The sequence below is a fragment of the Palaemon carinicauda genome, chromosome 16, assembly GCF_036898095.1.
Source record: "Palaemon carinicauda isolate YSFRI2023 chromosome 16, ASM3689809v2, whole genome shotgun sequence".
Taxonomy (NCBI): Eukaryota; Metazoa; Arthropoda; class Malacostraca; order Decapoda; family Palaemonidae; genus Palaemon; species Palaemon carinicauda.
The window spans coordinates 68,840,219-68,864,717 of record NC_090740.1 but is presented as its reverse complement, the minus strand read 5'-3'; the positions used below and the strand labels follow the sequence as shown (position 1 = coordinate 68,864,717).

The window sequence follows — 24,499 nt, the reverse complement described above, 5'->3', positions numbered from 1 at the left end:
GGCGGCGTTGGCGAAGGCTAGGAGCAGCTATGAAGAGGCCTGGGAAACTGTCCAAAAGGATTTGAAGGGAAACGGCAAATATTCTTCCTTCTCCAAGAATCAGTGCTTCGGTAAGATCTTACTTCCCCACACTGAACAGATGATATCAATTAAAAGACGTTAGAAGTTTTCCTAAACGTTCAGGCTTCTCATATATATATATATATATATATATATATATATATATACAAAACACTGCAGTACTTCAAGGAAATGTGTTGTCATCTATGTTGTTTCGCCTCCTTATGGATTTTGTAATGCATAGAACAGTTGGAGATGGTGGAGTGAGATTGGACTCGATTGGTATTAGGAAATTAGCTGATCTAGAGTATGCTGATGGCGCTGTCTTTACTAGCAAATTGCGACAGAAACTGCAAATCTTGCTCACCAGAATGCATGAAATATCACACAAGGTTGGGCTCAAAATAAATAGAAGAGAGAGAGAGAGAGAGAGATGATGAAAATGAAATATGCAATAGAAGTTGAAATGTCATTGGAAGGAGAATGAATTAATAAGATAGAATGATTTAAATATCCAGGAGCTATGATCTCTAATACAGAGTCTTCAAATTGGGAGTTTAATGAAAGAGAGAAAAAAGCAAATCAGATATTGGCTAAATCAAGTAAAATCACCTCAAATCATATATAAAAATCAGGCTATACATCAGTGTAATGAGATCGCTGTTCCTGTGTAGAAATGAGTCATAGTATGACAATGAAACAATGAAACAATGTCCAACAGATTTTGTAGATTTAAGAACAAAGCTGTCAGAAGAATATTGGAAGTTAAATGGCAGGACATGATTAGAAATGAAACTATAAGAGAGATTACTCGAATGCCAAATGTTCGGGTGGGGGGTGTGTGACTATAAGAGTTGGGAGACCCAGACTTACATGACTGAGGACTATGAAACGTGAAGTAGGAGATGGTGAATGGAGAAGTAAAGATTTAAAAGCTTAAGATAGAGACGACTGGCAAAATAAAACTGAGGCCCTTTGCGACAATGACGTATTGAGTAGATGATGGTGATAATGATGATGCTGATGATGATGATGATGATGATATATATATATATATATATGCATATTTGTGTTTGTAAATGTACTTATACTTGCCATAATAATCTTTATGAACTATCCACTGTTAAGTATATAATGTAGAATTTGTATCAAGTGAACCATTATTCTCAAGCCCCCCTCCCCCAAATAAAGTCAAGAATTATTCAATAACCGTTACTTGACCTTAGTGGAAACCTTTACCTTATCATGAATGTTGAAAAACAATTGCCTTAAGGGATACACTAAATCCAGATCTTAATAGAGCACCACATCCCACTTTCTTTTTGAAATCAACTTTAATATTATTGCTTTTTATTTGGTAACGTTATTTTGGTCAAAACATTTTAGCTTTTAATTCATCAATCCGCCTTATTATTATTATTATTATTATATTTATTATTATTAGTAGTAGTAGTAGTAGTAGTAGTAGTAGTAGTAGCAGAAGCTAAGCTACAACCCTAATTGGAAAAGCAGAATGCTAAGGCTAATGGCTCCAACTAGGAAAAAATAGCCCAGTGAGGAAAGGAAATAAGGAAATAGATAAACTATAAGAAACGTAATAGACAATTTAAATTATTTTAAGAACAATAGCAACATTCAAACAGATCTTTTGTATATAAACTGTAAAAAGAGACATATGTCAGTCTGTTCAACATAAAAAAAAAATTCTGTAAGTTTGAACTTTTGAAGTTCCAATGGTTCAACTATCTTATTAGGAAGTTTATTCCACAAGTATGGTTATTCAAGAGGTATGGAATCCATCAGTTACGTTTCTCCTTGCTTGATTTCCTTCATATGCATACAGTTTTGTTCAAAATGAACGGTTTTGAAAAGTACACATGTTTTAGAAATTTTGTATTATCCGTGCAGTTCCATTTCAGCAAATTAACCATTTTCAAAAAGTTTTATCTCCGTCTCTACTGAATTTCAATTTCCTCCTATTTCACAGCCGAAGCGCCATGTGTACCTGGGTCATGGAGCCAAGGTTGCTACATCTGCTTACCAGGAAGAGATGGGGTTCTTCCACAATCCTGTTCTCACAGCGGATCGTCAAATTCTGTCGGATATCTTTTAGGGGAAAGTCATATAAATAATGAAAAATCTTTGAGATCAGTTGAGTGTATCGATGCCAGTCTCAAAACGAAGCTTGAAGCTGTTCGTGCCGAAGGAGAGTTCCTGAACTTACTCATGTCTGAACTCTGCGCCTCTACAGGAGTGGATGTAGTTTCTGTTTTCCAGAATGTATATGATCAAGCATATTCCCTAGAAAAAAGATTGCAAGATTTGAGGAGTTACATAACGACGCATAATGAAGACATTGTGATCAAATGTGAAAGTGGAAGTAGTGAAATGGGTATAAGTGCCATTCAACCAATAACAAATATAGGATCAAGAACAAATGAGTTTGGGATAAAAATCTCTGTGGATGATGAGAATTCCTGTCCAAAAACAATTTTCCTCTCCGCTACACCTCATGATTATGGAAACAATGTCTGCTGGTATATCAATTCAAGCATAACTACTGAACCAATAGCAAATATCTCTGCATCTTCAACATTCAGTGAGAGACCTTCAACCTTCGAGACTTCTAGAGAAAGCAAATCAACAGAAATATTACCAAGTGGACCTTCAACAACAGCAACCTCAACTTCTACTCTTTCAAATTCATTCACTACTCATAAAACATCTAATGCAAGTAAATCAATTGAAGAATCAACAAGTGAATCTTCAACAATAGAAGCTTCAACTCCTACGATTTCAGAATCTTACCATACATATGTAATTTCTAATGCAAGTAAAACAACTAAAGAATCAACAAGTGGATCTACAACAATAAAAGATTCAACTCCTTTTACTTCAGAGTCTTACCCCACTCACATAACTTTAAATGCAAGTAAAGCAACAGAGGAATCAACAAGTGGATCTTCATCAACAAAAGCTTCAAGTCCTACTATTTCGGAGTCATACACCACTCATGTAACTTCAAATGCAAGTAAAGCAACAGAAGAATCAACAACGGAATCTTCAAGAATAGCATCTTCATCTACTACTCTTTCCAAGTCATATCCTACTAGTGTAACTTCTAATGTAAGTAGAGCTACTGAAGAATCGACAAGTGTATCTTCATCAATGGAAGTTTCAACTCCTACTATTTCAGAGTCATACTCCACTCATGTAACTTCAAATTCAAGTAAAGCAACAGAAGAATTAATAACAGCATCTTCAACAATAGTATCTTCATCTCCTACTCTTTCCGAGTCATATCCTAGTAGTGTAACTTCTAATGTAAGTAGAGCTACTGAAGAATCGACGAGTGTATCTTCATCAATGGAAGTTTCAACTCCTACTATTTCAGAGTCATACTCCACTCATGTAACTTCAAATGCAAGTAAAGCAACAGAAGAATCAACAACAGCATCTTCAACAATAGTATCTTCATCTCCTACTCTTTCCGAGTCATATCCTAGTAGTGTAACTTCTAATGTAAGTAAAGCAACTGAAGAATTGACGAGTGGATCTTCATCAATGGAAGTTTCAACTCCTACTATTTCAGAATCATACTCTTCTCATGTAACTTCAAATGCAAGTAAAGCAACAGAAGAATCAACAACAGCATCTTCAACAATAGTATCTTCATCTCCTACTCTTTCTGAGTCATATCCTAATAGTGTAACTTCTAATGTAAGTAGAACTACTGAAGAATCGACGAGTGTATCTTCATCAATGGAAGTTTCAACTCCTACTATTTCAGAGTCATACTCCACTCATGTAACTTCAAATGCAAGTAAAGCAACAGAAGAATCAACAACAGCATCTTCAACAATAGTATCTTCATCTCCTACTCTTTCCGAGTCATATCCTAGTAGTGTAACTTCTAATGTAAGTAAAGCAACTGAAGAATTAACGAGTGGATCTTCATCAATGGAAGTTTCAACTCCTACTATTTCAGAATCATACTCTTCTCATGTAACTTCAAATGCAAGTAAAGCAACAGAAGAATCAACAACAGCATCTTCAACAATAGTATCTTCATCTCCTACTCTTTCCGAGTCATATCCTAGTAGTGTAACTTCTAATGTAAGTAAAGCAACTAAAGAATTGACGAGTGGATCTTCATCAATGGAAGTTTCAACTCCTACTATTTCAGAGTCATACTCTTCTCGTGTAACTTCAAATGCAAGTAAAGCAACAGAAGAATCAACAACAGCATCTTCAACAATAGTATCTTCATCTCCTACTCTTTCCGAGTCATATCCTAGTAGTGTAACTTCTAATGTAAGTAAAGCAACCGAAGAATTGACGAGTGGATCTTCATCAATGGAAATTTCAACTCCTACTGTTTCAGAGTCATACTCCACTCATACAACTTCAAATGCAAGTAAAGCAACAGAAGAATCAACAACAGCATCTTCAACAATAGTATCTTCATCTCCTACTTTTTCCGAGTCATATCCTAGTAGTGTAACTTCTAATGTAAGTAAAGCAACTGAAGAATTGACGAGTGGATCTTCATCAATGGAAGATTCAACTCCTACTATTTCAGAATCATACTCTACTCATGTAACTTCAAATACAAGTAAAGCAACAGACGAATCAACAACAGCATCTTCAACAATAGTATCTTCATCTCCTACTCTTTCCGAGTCATATCCTAGTAGTGTAACTTCTAATGTAAGTAAACAAACTGAAGAATTGACGAGTGGATCTTCATCAATGGAAGTTTCAACTCCTACTGTTTCAGAGTCATACTCTACTCATGTAACTTCAAATTCAAGTAAAGCAACAGAAGAATTAATAACAGCATCTTCAACAATAGTATCTTCATCTCCTACTCTTTCCGAGTCATATCCTAGTAGTGTAACTTCTAATGTAAGTAGAGCTACTGAAGAATCGACGAATGTATCTTCATCAATGGAAGTTTCAACTCCTACTATTTCAGAGTCATACTCCACTCATGTAACTTCAAATGCAAGTAAAGCAACAGAAGAATCAACAACAGCATCTTCAACAATAGTATATTCATCTCCTACTCTTTCCGAGTCATATCCTAGTAGTGTAACTTCTAATGTAAGTAGAGCTACTGAAAAATTGACAAGTGGATCTTCATCAATGGAAGTTTCAACTCCTACTATTTCAGAATCATACTCTACTCATGTAACTTCAAATGCAAGTAAAGCAACAGAAGAATCAACAACAGCATCTTCAAATATAGTATCTTCATCTCCTACTCTTTCCGAGTCATATCCTACTAGTGTAACTTCTAATGTAAGTAAAGCAACCGAAGAATTGACGAGTGGATCTTCATCAATGGAAGTTTCAACTCCTACTATTTCAGAATCATACTCTACTCATGTAACTTCAAATGCAAGTAAAGCAACAGAAGAATCGACAACTGCATCTTCAACAATAGTATCTTCATCTCCTACTCTTTCCGAGTCATATCCTAGTAGTGTAACTTCTAATGTAAGTAAAGCAACTGAAGAATTGACGAGTGGATCTTCATCAATGGAAGTTTCAACTCCTACTATTTCAGAATCATACTCTACTCATGTAACTTCAAATGCAAGTAAAGCAACAGAAGAATCAACAACAGCATCTTCAACAATAGTATCTTCATCTCCTACTCTTTCCAAGTCATATCCTAGTAGTGTAACTTCTAATGTAAGTAAAGCAACTGAAGAATTGACGAGTGGATCTTCATCAATAGAAGTTACAACTCCTACTATTTCAGAATCATACTCTACTCATGTAACTTCAAATGCAAGTAATGCAACAGAAGAATCAACAACAGCATCTTCAACAATAGTATCTTCATCTCCTACTCTTTCCGAGTCATATCCTACTAGTGTAACTTCTAATGTAAGTAAAGCAATCGAAAAATTGACGAGTGGATCTTCATCAATGGAAGTTTCAACTCCTACTATTTCAGAATCATACTCTACTCATGTAACTTCAAATGCAAGTAAAGCAACAGAAGAATCAACAACAGCATCTTCAACAATAGTATCTTCATCTCCTACTCTTTCCGAGTCATATCCTAGTAGTGTAACTTCTAATGTAAGTAAAGCAACTGAAGAATTGACGAGTGGATCTTCATCAATGGGAGTTTCAACTCCTACTATTTCAGAATCATACTCTTCTCATGTAACTTCAAATGCAAGTAAAGCAACAGACGAATCAACAATAGCATCTTCAACAATAGTATCTTCATCTCCTACTCTTTCCGAGTCATATCCTAGTAGTGTAACTTCTAATGTAAGTAAAGCAACTGAAGAATTGACGAGTGGATCTTCATCAATGGAAGTTTCAACTCCTACTATTTCAGAATCATACTCTACTCATGTAACTTCAAATGCAAGTAAAGCAACAGAAGAATCAACAACAGCATCTTCAACAATAGTATCTTCATCTCCTACTCTTTCCAAGTCATATCCTACTAGTGTAACTTCTAATGTAATAAAGCAACCGAAGAATTGACGAGTGGATCTTCATCAATGGAAGTTTCAACTCCTACTATTTCAGAATCATACTCTACTCATGTAACTTCAAATGCAAGTAAAGCAACAGAAGAATCAACAACAGCATCTTCAACAATAGTATCTTCATCTCCTACTCTTTCCAAGTCATATCCTAGTAGTGTAACTTCTAATGTAAGTAAAGCAACTGAAGAATTGACGAGTGGATCTTCATCAATGGAAGTTTCAACTCCTACTATTTCAGAATCATACTCTACTCATGTAACTTCAAATGCAAGTAAAGCAACAGAGAATCAACAACAGCATCTTCAACAATAGTATCTTCATCTCCTACTCTTTCCAAGTCATATCCTAGTAGTGTAACTTCTAATGTAAGTAAAGCAACTGAAGAATTGACGAGTGGATCTTCATCAATGGAAGTTTCAACTCCTACTATTTCAGAATCATACTCTACTCATGTAACTTCAAATGCAAGTAAAGCAACAGAAGAATCAACAACAGCATCTTCAACAATAGTATCTTCATCTCCTACTCTTTCCGAGTCATATCCTAGTAGTGTAACTTCTAATGTAAGTAAAGCAACTGAAGAATTGACGAGTGATCTTCATCAATGGAAGTTTCAACTCCTACTATTTCAGAATCATACTCTACTCATGTAACTTCAAATGCAAGTAAAGCAACAGAAGAATCAACAACAGCATCTTCAACAATAGTATCTTCATCTCCTACTCTTTCCGAGTCATATCCTAGTAGTGTAACTTCTAATGTAAGTAAAGCAACCGAAGAATTGACGAGTGGATCTTCATCAATGGAAGTTTCAACTCCTACTATTTCAGAATCATACTCTACTCATGTAACTTCAAATGCAAGTAAAGCAACAGAAGAATCAACAACAGCATCTTCAACAATAGTATCTTCATCTCCTACTCTTTCCGAGTCATATCCTAGTAGTGTAACTTCTAATGTAAGTAAAGCAACTGAAGAATTGACGAGTGGATATTCATCAATGGAAGTTTCAACTCCTACTATTTCAGAATCATACTCTACTCATGTAACTTCAAATGCAAGTAAAGCAACAGAAGAATCAACAACAGCATCTTCAACAATAGTATCTTCATCTCCTACTCTTTCCGAGTCATATCCTAGTAGTGTAACTTCTAATGTAAGTAAAGCAACTGAAGAATTGACGAGTGGATCTTCATCAATGGAAGTTTCAACTCCTACTATTTCAGAATCATACTCTACTCATGTAACTTCAAATGCAAGTAAAGCAACAGAAGAATCAACAACAGCATCTTCAACAATAGTATCTTCATCTCCTACTCTTTCCGAGTCATATCCTAGTAGTGTAACTTCTAATGTAAGTAAAGCAACCGAAGAATTGACGAGTGGATCTTCATCAATGGAAGTTTCAACTCCTACTATTTCAGAATCATACTCTTCTCATGTAACTTCAAATGCAAGTAAAGCAACAGAAGAATCAACAACAGCATCTTCAACAATAGTATCTTCATCTCCTACTCTTTCCGAGTCATATCCTAGTAGTGTAACTTCTAATGTAAGTAAAGCAACTGAAAATTGACGAGTGGATCTTCATCAATGGAAGTTTCAACTCCTACTATTTCAGAATCATACTCTTCTCATGTAACTTCAAATGCAAGTAAAGCAACAGACGAATCAACAATAGCATCTTCAACAATAGTAACTTCATCTCCTACTCTTTCCGAGTCATATCCTAGTAGTATAACTTCTAATGTAAGTAAAGCAACTGAAAAATTGACGAGTGGATCTTCATCAATGGAAGTTTCAACTCCTACTATTTCAGAATCATACTCTACTCATGTAACTTCAAATGCAAGTAAAGCAACAGAAGAATCAACAACAGCATCTTCAACAATAGTATCTTCATCTCCTACTCTTTCCAAGTCATATCCTACTAGTGTAACTTCTAATGTAAGTAAAGCAACGAAGAATTGACGAGTGGATCTTCATCAATGGAAGTTTCAACTCCTACTATTTCAGAATCATACTCTACTCATGTAACTTCAAATGCAAGTAAAGCAACAGAAGAATCAACAACTGCATCTTCAACAATAGTATCTTCATCTCCTACTCTTTCCAAGTCATATCCTAGTAGTGTAACTTCTAATGTAAGTAAAGCAACTGAAGAATTGACGAGTGGATCTTCATCAATGGAAGTTTCAACTCCTACTATTTCAGAATCATACTCTTCTCATGTAACTTCAAATGCAAGTAAAGCAACAGAAGAATCAACAACAGCATCTTCAACAATAGTATCTTCATCTCCTACTCTTTCCGAGTCATATCCTAGTAGTGTAACTTCTAATGTAAGTAAAGCAACTGAAGAATTGACGAGTAAATCTTCATCAATGGAAGTTTCAACTCCTACTATTTCAGAATCATACTCTACTCAAGTAACTTCAAATGTAAGTAAAGCAACAGAAGAATCAACAACAGCATCTTCAACAATAGTATCTTCATCTCCTACTCTTTCCGAGTCATATCCTAGTAGTGTAACTTCTAATGTAAGTAAAGCAACGAAGAATTGACGAGTGGATCTTCATCAATGGAGTTTCAACTCCTACTATTTCAGAATCATACTCTACTCATGTAACTTCAAATGCAAGTAAAGCAACAGAAGAATCAACAACAGCATCTTCAACAATAGTATCTTCATCTCCTACTCTTTCCGAGTCATATCCTAGTAGTGTAACTTCTAATGTAAGTAAAGCAACTGAAGAATTGATGAGTGGATCTTCATCAATGGAAGTTTCAACTCCTACTATTTCAGAATCATACTCTACTCATGTAACTTCAAATGCAAGTAAAGCAACAGAAGAATCAACAACAGCATCTTCAACAATAGTATCTTCATCTCCTACTCTTTTCGAGTCATATCCTAGTAGTGTAACTTCTAATGTAAGTAAAGCAACGAAGAATTGACGAGTGGATCTTCATCAATGGAAGTTTCAACTCCTACTATTTCAGAATCATACTCTACTCATGTAACTTCAAATGCAAGTAAAGCAACAGAAGAATCAACAACTGCATCTTCAACAATAGTATCTTCATCTCCTACTCTTTCCGTTTCATATCCTAGTAGTGTAACTTCTAATGTAAGTAAAGCAACTGAAGAATTGACGAGTGGATCTTCATCAATGGAAGTTTCAACTCCTACTATTTCAGAATCATACTCTACTCATGTAACTTCAAATGCAAGTAAAGCAACAGAAGAATCAACAACAGCATCTTCAACAATAGTATCTTCATCTCCTACTCTTTCCGAGTCACATCCTAGTAGTGTAACTTCTAATGTAAGTAAAGCAACTGAAGAATTGACAAGTGGATCTTCATTAATGGAAGTTTCAACTCCTACTATTTCAGAATCATACTCTACTCATGTAACTTCAAATGCAAGTAAAGCAACAGAAGATTCAACAACAGCATCTTCAACAATAGTATCTTCATCTCCTACTCTTTCCAAGTCATATCCTACTAGTGTAACTTCTAATGTAAGTAAAGCAACTGAAAAATTGACAAGTGGATCTTCATCAATGGAAGTTTCAACTCCTACTATTTCAGAATCATACTCTTCTCATGTAACTTCAAATGCAAGTAAAGCAATAGAAGAATCAACAACAGCATCTTCAACAATAGTATCTTCATCTCCTACTCTTTCCGAGTCATATCCTACTAGTGTAACTTCTAATGTAAGTAAAGCAACTGAAGAATTGACGAGTGGATCTTCATCAATGGAAGTTTCAACTCCTACTATTTCAGAGTCATACCCCACTAATGTAACTTCAAATGCAAGTAAAGCAACAGAAGAATTAACAACGGCATCTTCAACAATAGCATCTTCATCTCCTACTCTTTCCGAGTCATATCCTAGTAGTGTAACTTCTAATGTAAGTAAAGCAACTGAAGAATTGACGAGTGGATCTTCATCAATGGAAGTTTCAACTCCTACTATTTCAGAATCATACTCTTCTCATGTAACTTCAAATGCAAGTAAAGCAACAGAGAATCAACAACAGCATCTTCAACAATAGTATCTTCATCTCCTACTCTTTCCGAGTCATATCCTAGTAGTGTAACTTCTAATGTAAGTAAAGCAACTGAGGAATTGACGAGTGGATCATCATCAATGGAGTTTCAACTCCTACTCTTTCAGAATCATACTCTTCTCGTGTAACTTCAAATGCAAGTAAAGCAATAGAAGAATCAACAACAGCATCTTCAACAATAGTATATTCATCTCCTACTCTTTTCGAGTCATATCCTAGTAGTGTAACTTCTAATGTAAGTAAAGCAACGAAGAATTGACGAGTGGATCTTCATCAATGGAAATTTCAACTCCTACTATTTCAGAATCATACTCTACTCATGTAACTTCAAATGCAAGTAAAGCAACAGAAGAATCAACAACAGCATCTTCAACAATAGTATCTTCATCTCCTACTCTTTCCGAGTCATATCCTAGTAGTGTAACTTCTAATGTAAGTAAAGCAACTGAAGAATTGACAAGTGGATCTTCATCAATGGAAGTTTCAACTCCTACTATTTCTGAATCATACTCTTTTCATGTAACTTCAAATGCAAGTAAAGCAACAGAAGAATCAACAACTGCATCTTCAACAATAGTATCTTCATCTCCTACTCTTTCCGAGTCATATCCTAGTAGTGTAACTTCTAATGTAAGTAAAGCAACTGAAGAATTGACGAGTGGATCTTCATCAATGGAAGTTTCAACTCCTACTATTTCAGAATCATACTCTACTCATGTAACTTCAAATGTAAGTAAAGCAACAGAAGAATCAACAACAGCATCTTCAACAATAGTATCTTCATCTCCTACTCTTTCCGAGTCATATCCTACTAGTGTAACTTCTAATGTAAGTAAAGCAACGAAGAATTGACGAGTGGATCTTCATCAATGGAAGTTTCATCTCCTACTATTTCAGAATCATACTCTACTCATGTAACTTCAAATGCAAGTAAAGCAACAGACGAATCAACAACAGCATCTTCAACAATAGTATCTTCATCTCCTACTCTTTCCAAGTCATATTCTAGTAGTGTAACTTATAATGTAAGTAAAGCAACTGAAGAATTGACGAGTGGATCTTCATCAATGGAAGTTTCAGCTCCTACTATTTCAGAATCATACTCTACTCATGTAACTTCAAATGCAAGTAAAGCAACAGAAGAATCAACAACAGCATCTTCAACAATAGTATCTTCATCTCCTACTCTTTCCGAGTCATATCCTACTAGTGTAACTTCTAATGTAAGTAAAGCAACCGAAGAATTGACGAATGGATCTTCATCAATGGAAGTTTCAACTTCTACTATTTCAGAATCATACTCTATTCATGTAACTTCAAATGCAAGTAAAGCAACAGAAGAATCAACAACAGCATCTTCAACAATAATATCTTCATCTCCTACTCTTTCCGAGTCATATCCTAGTAGTGTAACTTCTAATGTAAGTAAAGCAACCGAAGAATTGACGAGTGGATCTTCATCAATGGAAGTTTCAACTCCTACTATTTCAGAATCATACTCTTCTCATGTAACTTCAAATGCAAGTAAAGCAACAGAAGAATCAACAACAGCATCTTCAACAATAGTATCTTCATCTCCTACTCTTTCTGAGTCATATCCTAGTAGTGTAACTTCTAATGTAAGTAAAGCAACTGAAGAATTGACGAATGGATCTTCATCAATGGGAGTTTCAAGTCCTACTATTTCAGAATCATACTCTACTCATGTAACTTCAAATGCAAGTAAAGCAACAGACGAATCAACAACAGCATCTTCAACAATAGTATCTTCATCTCCTACTCTTTCTGAGTCATATCCTAGTAGTGTAACTTCTAATGTAAGTAAAGCAACTGAAGAATTGTCGAGCGGATCTTCATCAATGGAAGTTTCAACTCCTACTATTTCAGAATCATACTCTACTCATGTAACTTCAAATGCAAGTAAAGCAACAGAAGAATCAACAACAGCATCTTCAACAAGAGTATCTTCATCTCCTACTCTTTCCAAGTCATATCCTACTAGTGTAACTTCTAATGTAAGTAAAGCAACCGAAGAATTGACGAATGGATCTTCATCAATGGAAGTTTCAACTCCTACTATTTCAGAATCATACTCTACTCATGTAACTTCAAATGCAAGTAAAGCAACAGAAGAATCAACAACTGCATCTTCAACAATAGTATCTTCATCTCCTACTCTTTCCGAGTCATATCCTACTAGTGTAACTTCTAATGTTAGTAAAGCAACTGAAGAATTGACGAGTGGATCTTCATCAATGGAAGTTTCAACTCCTACTATTTCAGAATCATACTCTTCCCATGTAACTTCAAATGCAAGTAATGCAACAGAAGAATCAACAACAGCATCTTCAACAATAGTATCTTCATCTCCTACTCTTTCCAAGTCATATCCTAGTAGTGTAACTTCTAATGTAAGTAAAGCAACTGAAGAATTGACGAGTGCATCTTCATCAATGGAAGTTTCAACTCCTACTATTTCAGAATCATACTCTACTCATGTAACTTCAAATGCAAGTAAAGCAACAGAAGAATCAACAACAGCATCTTCAACAATAGTATCTTCATCTCCTACTCTTTCCGAGTCATATCCTAGTAGTGTAACTTTTAATGTAAGTATAGCAACCGAAGAATTGACGAGTGGATCTTCATCAATGGAAGTTTCAACTCTTACTATTTCAGAGTCATACTCTACTCATGTAACTTCAAATGCAAGTAAAGCAACAGAAGAATCAACAACAGCATCTTCAACAATAGTATCTTCATCTCCTACTCTTTCCGAGTCATATCCTAGTAGTGTAACTTCTAATGTAAGTAAAGCAACTGAAGAATTGACGAGTGGATATTCATTAATAGAAGTTTCAACTCCTACTATTTCAGAATCATACTCTACTCATGCTACTTCAAATGCAAGTAAAGCAACAGAAGAATCAACAACAGCATCTTCAACAATAGTATCTTCATCTCCTACTCTTTCCGACTCATATCCTAGTAGTGTAACTTCTAATGTAAGTGAAGCAACTGAAGAATTGACGAGTGGATCTTCATCAATGGAAGTTTCAACTCCTACTATTTCAGAATCATACTCTTCTCATGTAACTTCAAATGCAAGTAAAGCAACAGAAGAATCAACAACAGCATCTTCAACAATAGTATCTTCATCTCCCACTCTTTCCGAGTCATATCCTACTAGTGTAACTTCTAATGTAAGTAAAGCAACCGAAGAATCGACGAGTGGATCTTCATCAATGGAAATTTCAACTCCTACTATTTTAGAATCATACTCTACTCATGTAACTTCAAATGCAAGTAAAGCAACAGAAGAATCAACAACGGCATCTTCAACAATAGTATCTTCATCTCCTACTCTTTCCAAGTCATATCCTAGTAGTGTAACTTCTAATGAAAGTAAAGCAACTGAAGAATTGACGAGTGGATCTTCATTAATGGAAGTTTCAACTCCTACTATTTCAGAATCATACTCTACTCATGTAACTTCAAATGCAAGTAAAGCAACAGAAGAATCAACAACAGCATCTTCAACAATAGTATCTTCATCTCCTACTCTTTCCGAGTCATATCCTAGTAGTGTAACTTCTAATGTAAGTAAAGCAACTGAAGAATTGACGAGTGGATCTTCATCAATGGAAGTTTCAACTCCTACTATTTCAGAATCATACTCTACTCATGTAACTTCAAATGCAAGTAAAGCAACAGACAAATCAACAACAGCATCTTCAACAATAGTATCTTCATCTCCTACTCTTTCCGAGTCATATCCTACTACTGTTACTTCTAATGTAAGTAAAGCAACTGAAGAATTGACGAGTGGATCTTCATCTACTCATGTAACTTCAAATGCAAGTAAAGCAACAGAAGAATCAACAACGGCATCTTCAACAATAGTATCTTCATCTCCTACTCTATCCAAGTCATATCCTAGTAGTGTAACTTCTAACGTAAGTAAAGCAACCGAAGAATTGACGAGTGGATATTCATTAATAAAAGTTTCAACTCCTACTATTTCAGAATCATACTCTACTCATGCTACTTCAAATGCAAGTAAAGAAACAGAAGAATCAACAACAGCATCTTCAACAATAGTATCTTCATCTCCTACTCTTTCCAAGTCATATCCTAGTAGTGTAACTTCTAATGTAAGTAAAGCAACTGAAGAATTGACGAGTGGATCTTCATCAATGGAAGTTTCAACTCCTACTATTTCAGAATCATACTCTTCTCATGTAACTTCAAATGCAAGTAAAGCAACAGAAGAATCAACAACAGCATCTTCAACAATAGTATCTTCACCTCCTACTCTTTCCGAGTCATATCCTACTAGTGTAACTTCTAATGTAAGTAAAGCAACCGAAGAATCAACGAGTGGATCTTCATCAATGGAAGTTTCAACTCCTACTATTTCAGAATCATACTCTACTCATGTAACTTCAAATGCAAGTAAAGCAACAGAAGAATCAACAACGGCATCTTCAACAATAGTATCTTCATATCCTACTCTTTCCAAGTCATATCCTAGTAGTGTAACTTCTAATGAAAGTAAAGCAACTGAAGAATTGACGAGTGGATCTTCATTAATGGAAGTTTCAACTCCTACTATTTCAGAATCATACTCTACTCATGTAACTTCAAATGCAAGTAAAGCAACAGAAGAATCAACAACAGCATCTTCAACAATAGTATCTTCATCTCCTACACTTTCCGAGTCATATCCTACTAGTGTAACTTCTAATGTAAGTAAAGCAACTGAAGAATTGACGAGTGGATCTTCATCAATGGAAGTTTCAACTCCTACTATTTCAGAATCATACTCTACTCATGTAACTTCAAATGCAAGTAAAGCAACAGACGAATCAACAACAGCATCTTCAACAATAGTATCTTCATCTCCTACTTTTTCCGAGTCATATCCTACTAGTGTTACTTCTAATGTAAGTAAAGCAACTGAAGAATTGACGAGTGGATCTTCATCAATGGAAGTTTCAACTCCTACTATTTCAGAATCATACTCTTCTCATGGAACTTCAAATGCAAGTAAAGCAACAGACGAATCAACAACAGCATCTTCAACAATAGTATCTTCATCTCCTACTCTTTCCGAGTCATATCCTAGTAGTGTAACTTCTAATGTAAGTAAACCAACTGAAGAATTGACGAGTGGATCTTCATCAATGGGAGTTTCAACTCCTACTATTTCAGAATCATTTTCTTCTCATGTAACTTCAAATGCAAGTAAAGCAATAGACGAATCAACAACAGCATCTTCAACAATAGTATCTTCATCTCCTACTCTTTTCGAGTCATATCCTAGTAGTGTAACTTCTAATGTAAGTAAAGCAACTGAAGAATTGACGAGTGGATCTTCATCAATGAAAGTTTCAACTCCTACTATTTCAGAATCATACTCTACTCATGTAACTTCAAATGCAAGTAAAGCAACAGAAGAATCAACAACAGCATCTTCAACAATAGTATCTTCATCTTCTACTCTTTCCGAGTCATATCCTACTAGTGTAACTTCCAATGTAAGTAAAGCAACTGAAGAATTGACGAGTGGATCTTCATCAATGGAACTTTCAACTCCTACTATTTCAGAATCATACTCTTCTCATGTAACTTCAAATGCAAGTAAAGCAATAGGAGAATCAACAACAGCATTTTCAACAATAGTATCTTCATCTCCTACTCTTTCCGAGTCATATCCTACTAGTGTAACTTCTAATGTAAGTAAAGCAACTGAAGAATTGACGAGTGGATCTTCATCAATGGAAGTTTCAACTCCTACTATTTCAGAATCATACTCTACTCATGTAACTTCAAATGCAAGTAAAGCAACAGAAGAATCAACAACAGCATCTTCAACAATAGTATCTTCATCTCCTACTCTTTCCGAGTCATATCCTAGTAGTGTAACTTCTAATGTAAGTAAAGCAACTGAAGAATTGACGAGTGGATCTTCATCAATGGAAGTTTCAACTCCTACTATTTCAGAATCATACTCTTCTCATGTAACTTCAAATGCAAGTAAAGCAACAGAAGAATCAACAACAGCATCTTCAACAATAGTATCTTCATCTCCTACTCTTTCCGAGTCATATCCTAGTAGTGTAACTTCTAATGTAAGTAAAGCAACTGAAGAATTGACGAGTGGATCTTCATCAATGGAAGTTTCAACTCCTACTATTTCAGAATCATACTCTACTCATGTAACTTTAAATGCAAGTAAAGCAACAGAAGAATCAACAACAGCACCTTCAACAATAGTATCTTCATCTCCTACTCTTTCTGAGTCATATCCTACTAGTGTAACTTCTAATGTAAGTAAAGCAACTGAAGAATTGACGAGTGGATCTTCATCAATGGAAGTTTCAACGCCTATTATTTCAGAGTCATACCCCACTAATGTAACTTCAAATGCAAGTAAAGCAACAGAAGAATTAACAACGGCATCTTCAACAATAGTATCTTCATCTCCTACTCTTTCCGAGTCATATCCTAGTAGTGTAACTTCTAATGTAAGTAAAGCAACTGAAGAATTGACGAGTGGATCTTCAACAATGGGAGTTTCAACTCCTACTATTTCAGAATCATACTCTACTCATGTAACTTCAAATGCAAGTAAAGCAACAGACGAATCAACAACAGCATCTTCAACAATAGTGTCTTCATCTCCTACTCTTTCCGAGTCATATCCTACTAGTGTAATTTCTAATGTAAGTAAAGCAACTGAAGAATTAACGAGTGGATCTTCATCAATGGAAGTTTCAACTCCTACTATTTCAGAATCATACTCTTCTCATGTAACTTCAAATGCAAGTAAAGCAACGGAAGAATCAACAACAGCATCTTCAACAATAGTATCTTCATCTCCTACTCTTTCCGAGTCATATCTTACTAGTGTAACTTCTAATGTAAGTAAAGCAACCGAAGAATTGACGAGTGGATCTTCATCAATGGAAGTTTCAACTCCTACTATTTCAGAATCATACTCTACTCATGTAACTTCAAATGCAAGTAAAGCAACGGAAGAATCAACAACAGCATCTTCAACAATAGTATCTTCATCTCCTACTCTTTCCGAGTCATATCTTACTAGTGTAACTTCTAATGTAAGTAAAGCAACCGAAGAATTGACGAGTGGATCTTCATCAATGGAAGTTTCAACTCCTACTATTTCAGAATCATACTCTACTCATGTAACTTCAAATGCAAGTAAAGCAACAGAAGAATCAACAACGGCATCTTCAACAATAGCATCTTCATCTCCTACTCTTTCCGAGTCATATCCTACTAGTGTAACTTCTAATGCCAGTAAAACAACTGAAGAATCAACAAGTGGATCTTCATTAATGAAAGCTTCACAAAAAACCTCAGTAAACTTCAGTGCAACAACTCCTGGAATAGAATTATCTACAACTGAATTATTGGAAACATCCTCGCAAAGCAAAAACTGTACTGAGTTGCCAGAGAATGAAAAGGAATCTCTTAAACAACTTCATCTGAACATGTCAGCTATTCTCGTGAAAATCCAAGATATGCAAACAGAAATTGAGAAGTGTATGCACGATGCGAATTCTATTCAACGTGTTATCGAGCTCTCTATGGTGCTACAAGATCTTATTTCAAAGTATCAGGAGATAATAAAGAGCCTAGAAGCCTATCAAAATCCGAAAGACCGATACCGAGGGACTAATCTCATTAGATCAGCCATCGGCAAGATTACACTGAGGAATGGCAGTCAGAATCCAAGAGGTGGGTTGATGCTCATTTATGTTTGGAGTTTAGTTTCAAAGTCAATTCTTTTATAATGGTTATATTAAGGGCTATCTTCTATGAAAGACATATTCATGGCTAACTAATTATTGGAAAATAGTGACATACTTCCAAATGGAGCAAAAATATTCATCATCTTTCACATTCTTCCTCGTTTCATCTACCTGTTTCTTCTCTGCGTGTAAAATCTTCCAATACATTATTGCAGGATATACACAATATAAAGATACGAACTAAAGTAATAAGACGGTTTTGAAGATGGAAACTGCTTGAAAATTACTTAAGTATACACAAGATTGAGAGCTTGAGCTAAGCTATTGGTGTTAACGATGAGAGGTCCTGTTCTCTCCTTTTTCAGTTTGCCATGCACTCTATTTTCCTATCTCACTCAGCTGATTACCGTGTTTGTTCTTACCTTAACAAGGTTTACTCAAGCTAAGATCCTTTCCCAAAGTCTCAAAATTAATGGAAATACAATTTTGTAAAACTATAATGTATTCTTTTAGTTTTTTTTCATTGCTGCCTTGAGTAGCTTACGTTATGGGCTCATAGCACTTAGATAAATAATTAAGTTACACCAGAAACTGAAATATGTAAGACCACTTGGAGATAATCGTACAATATATTGAAGACACGTTAATAAACTATAATACTAAACATTAAGATTCTCAAGCAAAACACAAAAGGGTCCACATGATTGGCCAAATGGTGCCTTATTGGATAGGATGTTCTGATGCTAAAATAACTTAGTTTTTCAATCTATAGATAAACTGATCCTTGTAAAGGTGTTACTCTTCTACAGGGCAATGCACAGACAGCAAAGCCTCCACTAGTCTCCTGAAATCGGTGAATGAGTTAAGTGAACTTCTGAAAAAACTGCAGAATGTTCCCGAAGACGAAGAAATGCAGAACCAAGTCATCTGTTCCACTAAGAGAATCGCTGATGTTTTGACAAAGGTAGTTTCTTTATTACATTCTCTTTTATTTTTTTACCCTCTTTGAATTCTTTTTTTTAATAATCAGCTCAATTCAGAATTTGCAAGAAACTTCTTGTACAGAGGGACTGAATCTGAAAGCCTTCATGTTTTACACACACACATATATATATATATATATATATATATATATATATATATATATATATATATATATATATATATATATATATATATACATATATATATATATATATATATATATATATATATATATCTATACATATATATATATATATATATATATATATATATATATACTCTGTTAAAAATATGCCAAATATGCCACAAAAAAACAAAATAAGAATCCTGAAATAATTTTTTCCAGGCATTTACCTATTTAAAAACAGGAATATTCATGTTAAGGAGTGATATTGCGGTTACCAACCCGTAAAATATAATACCAAAGTAGGGTGAAAATTACGGTCGCTTGTATTTCTGAAAAAACGGTTTAGAACCATATATTTTTTACGAAGAATTTCTGATTAAAATTTCGGTTTTCTTAACAGTATATATATATATATATATATATATATATATATATATATATATATATATATATATATATATGTGTGTGTGTGTGTGTGTGTGTTTATATATATATATATATATATATATATATATATATATATATATATATATATATATATGTATGTATATATATATGTGTGTGTGTGTTGTGTGTGTGTGTGTACATATGTATAACTGAGACGTCAAGTTTTTCATCTTGTTCCCCAAATGTAATATATATTCAAAGATGAACTTATTTATTAAGGAAAAGCTTTAGATAGGAAGACAAGTAGTGTTTATTTTTTCTTCTCTCTTTTCCTTATTTTTGGAATGTCGGTTTCCCATGACGAATATGGGGACACCAGAATGGTAAAGATATTTGCCGTGTTACAAAAAGGACGGAAATATAGCAAACAATATATTTTTCTTTATCTATATTAGATTTAAGCCTAAATCCTTTCATTTTCATGTACGGGAAAATGTGCCTTCAAAGAATCTTCTGGTCAGATACCAAAGCTGGTTTATTATAACGGTCACCATAATTACTAAATTTCCCTATTTTTTTTTTAATTATTATTTCTTATCTATAGTTTAGTCTTTAATTCTCTATTTCCTTTTCGCACTGAATTGCTTTCTCTCCTGGACCCCTTGAACTCCTACAATTTGCTGTTCCAATTAGGTCTGTAGCTTGATTAGAAATGATAACGATAATTTCTCCACTGAAATGCTTGAAATTCTGAGGGAAAATCAGGAAAAAATGAATATCTTACTTTATGATTTACAAAAATAAGATATTGCAAAATAATCTCTTAAATCAAACTATGTGCTGTACCTATGTAGGGGTAGTGGTGGTTGATGGGCATTTTTACAGTAAACCTCTTTTGTATTTCCATTTCGTAGTTTTTGAGCCTCTTGTGTGTTATACATTGACTTAGAACTGCTACTGAACCTTTTTAGATCGCCAAAACTGGAGATACGCCAACAGACGAGGAAGCCTCTAAAACGGCCGAGCTTTTGAATGATATCGAAATGATCACCTTGAAGGGTCTTGAGATGACTGCTGCACAGGTGAGAAAAGCTCTCTCTCTCTCTCTCTCTCTCTCTCTCTCTCTCTCTCTCTCTCTCTCTCTCTCTCTCTCTCTCCATTCACCATTTGAGCATGGCTTAACACTCACACAGTAATAACAATAATAACTATGTAGATTATATGACTTCAAATAAAATGGTTTTATAGCTTTTTTTCTAGATTTTTTTAAAAAATCTAATATGGCTCAGATTATCTCAGTTGGTAAGGACCAGCAGAGAGATATACTTCACTGGACTGCATACCCTTTGGGCAATGACCAGTACTGGCATAAAGCCTTTTACGGGATTACCACTAAGATATAGATTCAATTCAAAATTTTATGTTTACTGTAGAAATAATCATTTTGGAGAATAGTTGTGTTGGCATACTTCCACTGCCATTTTAATTGCTCCCTCGATGAACCGATTGAGAATTAATTCTAACTACAATTGTCAGTAGACCTTAGATTTAACCTTAACATTAACTATGATTTGACTGATTCAACCTTAACATTAACTTTGATTTGATTGATTTAATCTTAACATTACATATGACTTGAATTATTTAAACTTAATACTATCTTTGATTTGACTAATTCAACCTTTACATTTTCTGTGATTTGACTGATTTAGCCTCAACATTACTGTGATTTAAGTGATTTAACCTTAATAATCACTTAGATTGGACTGATAACTAGATATTAACTTTGACTTGACTAATATAACCTTAACATTGTATGACGGACTTAACATTAACTTTGATCTGCCCGATTTAACCTCAACTTTAACTTTGATTTGACTGAGTTAATCTTAACATCAACAGTCCTTTGACTGATTTAACCTTAACATTAACTTGTTTGACTGATTTAAATTAATTTTACTTTTATTTGACTGATTTAACCGTAATATTAACTTTAATTTAACGGATTTAACCTTAACATCAACTTTGATTTGAATGATTTACCCGTTATATTAATTTTGATTTGAATCGTTTAACCTTAACATTAACTTTAATTTCACTGGTTTAGCCGTAAATTTACCTTTGATTTGAATGCCTTAACCTTACCATTAACTTTGGTTACACTGATTTAACCTTAACATTAACTGTGATCTGACTGATATAGCATTAACATTAACTTTGATTTTGACCAGTTTAACCATAACAATAACTTTGATTTGACTTATTATCCGTAACATTAACTTAGATTTGACTTATGTAACAGTAATATTGACTTAGATTTAAATGGCTTAACCTTAACATTAACTTTGATTTGACTTATTTAATCATAACATTACCCTTAACGTTAACTTTAATATGACTGACATAACCTTAACTCTATTTGACTGCTTTAACCTCAACATTAACTTTGATCTGACTGACTATACTTAATATAAAATTTAATTTGGCTGATTTATCCTTAATATTATTTGATTAATTAAACTTAACTTTAACTTAGATTTGACAGACTTAACCTTAACAATAATTGGATTTAACTGATTTAACCTTAACATCAATTTGATTTGACTTCAGTCTGCACAATATCATTGAAGAATTATGAATATCCAGGATAAAACATCTCTCATATAGTTTAATGATTGTGGCTAAGATAATAATCTTACTTCATGTTCAATTTCTAGCGGCTTACAAATGTGCAATATAAAGTGAAAGGTTACATTCAACTCAACCCCCCACCCCCCACCACCACCGAAATGTAATCCCCTTGGCCAATTTATTTGTAAGAAATTTCAGGTTGAGAATAATGTCCTGCTTTTTATGCTATGAAATTAATCCTTTTATTTTATTTCCAATATAAAAACCAGTTCAAGTTTAAGTATAAGCTTATTTTTTTTTTCTCTCACAAACATGAACTCTTATTGACTATCAATATTTTTGGATACGTTTCCTTCTGAAATCCTTGAAATTAGAATTTTGATAACAAGACGAAAACAGTTTTCACCAAGAGGAACAGTATTTCATCACCATAATACTAACTAGATAATGAAGTACAACCAACTACAGTTTAAACTTGCATTTCATAAATAATAAATAATAGAAATTCTATTATTAACTTCCAAAGAAATATACTCTCAAATCTAGTTTAATCAACTCCTTTGATACCCCAATTCAAGAAAAAACGCATAATCATGCAAACATTCATCCAGCATCCAGGAAGAGAAATAATATAGAAATATATAGGTAATAGCAATGTTATTTAGCTGTAATTGCAGAGCAGAATATCACGATTTGTGTACTCACTACTTAGAGATACAACTTTAACTACAACTATTATATATTCATCCATCTATTTCTGAGCAGGATTACAGAATTTGATGTTTTAACTTCCATGATATGCATGTTGCCAGGTTGGTTAGTCTAAAAAACCCCAAACCTCATGATAAAAATCCCCAAAACAGCCCATAAATCCACAAATCCTCAGTTCCACAATTATATTTGTATCGGATCATGTGGGCTTTGCTAATATAGAAATTATTCACTACACTTCATATAAGTGCAAGCAAACTAATATCAACAATATAAAGGTTTACTCATCAGAATATTCCCATCAGACACCCCAAATCTAGGGATAAATCCCCATATTTGGCAAGACTGCTGAGTATGATGCATACAGTAGAGCTATCTATTGTAGTTGCATTTTCTATTCCAGAGAGAAGCAGCCAATCTTGCCAGAGAAGAGGCTCTCCGGGAACAGTTGGTGGTCCTCAACAACGAAAAGAAAGAACTGCAGACGGAGATTAATGAGAAAGAAGCCATTCTAAAGAAGACTGAGGAATAGCGCCAATGATTTCTCATAATGTTTATGGAGTTTGTGTCATGAGTAGTGTGCATGTGTTTTTTTTTTTTATGCATGGTAATACTATGATACTTTCATTTCTCGCCAAATTCATGAATCCTATCTTTTCCCTGATTACATATCTAAATTTGCATACGCACCTGCCAATCATTAGTGTTAAACTACATGCTTTTGTGTTCCTGGTTTCCTATAAATTACAATAACGAAGAAGAGAATGACAGTGTATAGGGTAAGGGAAACCAGAAAACAAGAGATTCCCAACAACAGGAATGATTTTTAATGGCTGAATAGTCTGGCCTATTCTTTACATATTCTCCTCTGTCTTCATACACCGGACAACACAGATTACCAAACAGCTCTTCTAGGAGAAGGACACTCCAAAATCAAACCATTGTTCTCTAGCCTTGGGTAGTGCCATAGCCTCTGAACCATGGTTTTATACTGTCTTGGGTTAGAGTTCTCTTGCTTGAGAGTACTACTCTACCTTATTTCTCTTCCTCTTGTTTAGTTAAATTTTTTTATAGTTTATATACGAAATATTTATTTTGATATTATTACTGTTCTTAAAATATTTTATTTTTCCTTGTTTTCTTTCCACACTAGCTAATTTCCCTGTCAGAGCCCCTGTGCTTATAGCATCCTACTTATCCAACTAGGGTTGTAGC

General features: G+C 34.3%; 7 protein-coding genes across 7 annotated transcripts in view; all 7 read left to right on the top strand.

Moving 5' to 3' along the window:
- LOC137655354 (fap1 adhesin-like) overlaps positions 1-6,576 on the top strand; it is a 23,847-nt gene extending 17,271 nt beyond the window's left edge. The window contains exons 4-5 of the mRNA XM_068389247.1: positions 1-110; positions 2,048-6,576. The exon at positions 1-110 is cut by the window's left edge and continues 232 nt beyond it. Of these exons, the coding sequence (XP_068245348.1) occupies positions 1-110; positions 2,048-6,576 (4,639 nt within the window). The remainder of the gene's footprint in view (positions 111-2,047) is intronic.
- A 609-nt stretch (positions 6,577-7,185) lies between these two features.
- LOC137655353 (uncharacterized) lies at positions 7,186-8,157 on the top strand. Its single transcript, XM_068389246.1, has one exon. It carries the CDS (start codon positions 7,186-7,188, stop codon positions 8,155-8,157), a length of 972 nt encoding a protein of 323 aa, XP_068245347.1.
- Positions 8,158-8,174: 17 nt separating this feature from the next.
- On the top strand, positions 8,175-8,552 carry LOC137655352 (uncharacterized). Its single transcript, XM_068389245.1, has one exon. The coding sequence runs from the start codon at positions 8,175-8,177 to the stop codon at positions 8,550-8,552; it is 378 nt and encodes a 125-aa protein (XP_068245346.1).
- Positions 8,553-8,569: 17 nt separating this feature from the next.
- LOC137655351 (uncharacterized) lies at positions 8,570-9,539 on the top strand. Its single transcript, XM_068389244.1, has 2 exons — positions 8,570-9,125; positions 9,190-9,539. The coding sequence occupies exons 1-2, from the start codon at positions 8,570-8,572 to the stop codon at positions 9,537-9,539; spliced, it is 906 nt and encodes a 301-aa protein (XP_068245345.1).
- Positions 9,540-9,556: 17 nt separating this feature from the next.
- Positions 9,557-10,648, top strand: LOC137655350 (uncharacterized). Its single transcript, XM_068389243.1, has one exon. It carries the CDS (start codon positions 9,557-9,559, stop codon positions 10,646-10,648), a length of 1,092 nt encoding a protein of 363 aa, XP_068245344.1.
- A 291-nt stretch (positions 10,649-10,939) lies between these two features.
- LOC137655349 (uncharacterized) lies at positions 10,940-11,515 on the top strand. Its single transcript, XM_068389242.1, has one exon. The coding sequence runs from the start codon at positions 10,940-10,942 to the stop codon at positions 11,513-11,515; it is 576 nt and encodes a 191-aa protein (XP_068245343.1).
- A 17-nt stretch (positions 11,516-11,532) lies between these two features.
- Positions 11,533-24,499, top strand: LOC137655348 (serine-rich adhesin for platelets-like). Its single transcript, XM_068389240.1, has 4 exons — positions 11,533-18,430; positions 19,254-19,408; positions 20,914-21,024; positions 23,688-24,499. The coding sequence occupies exons 1-4, from the start codon at positions 11,533-11,535 to the stop codon at positions 23,814-23,816; spliced, it is 7,293 nt and encodes a 2,430-aa protein (XP_068245341.1). The 3' UTR covers positions 23,817-24,499.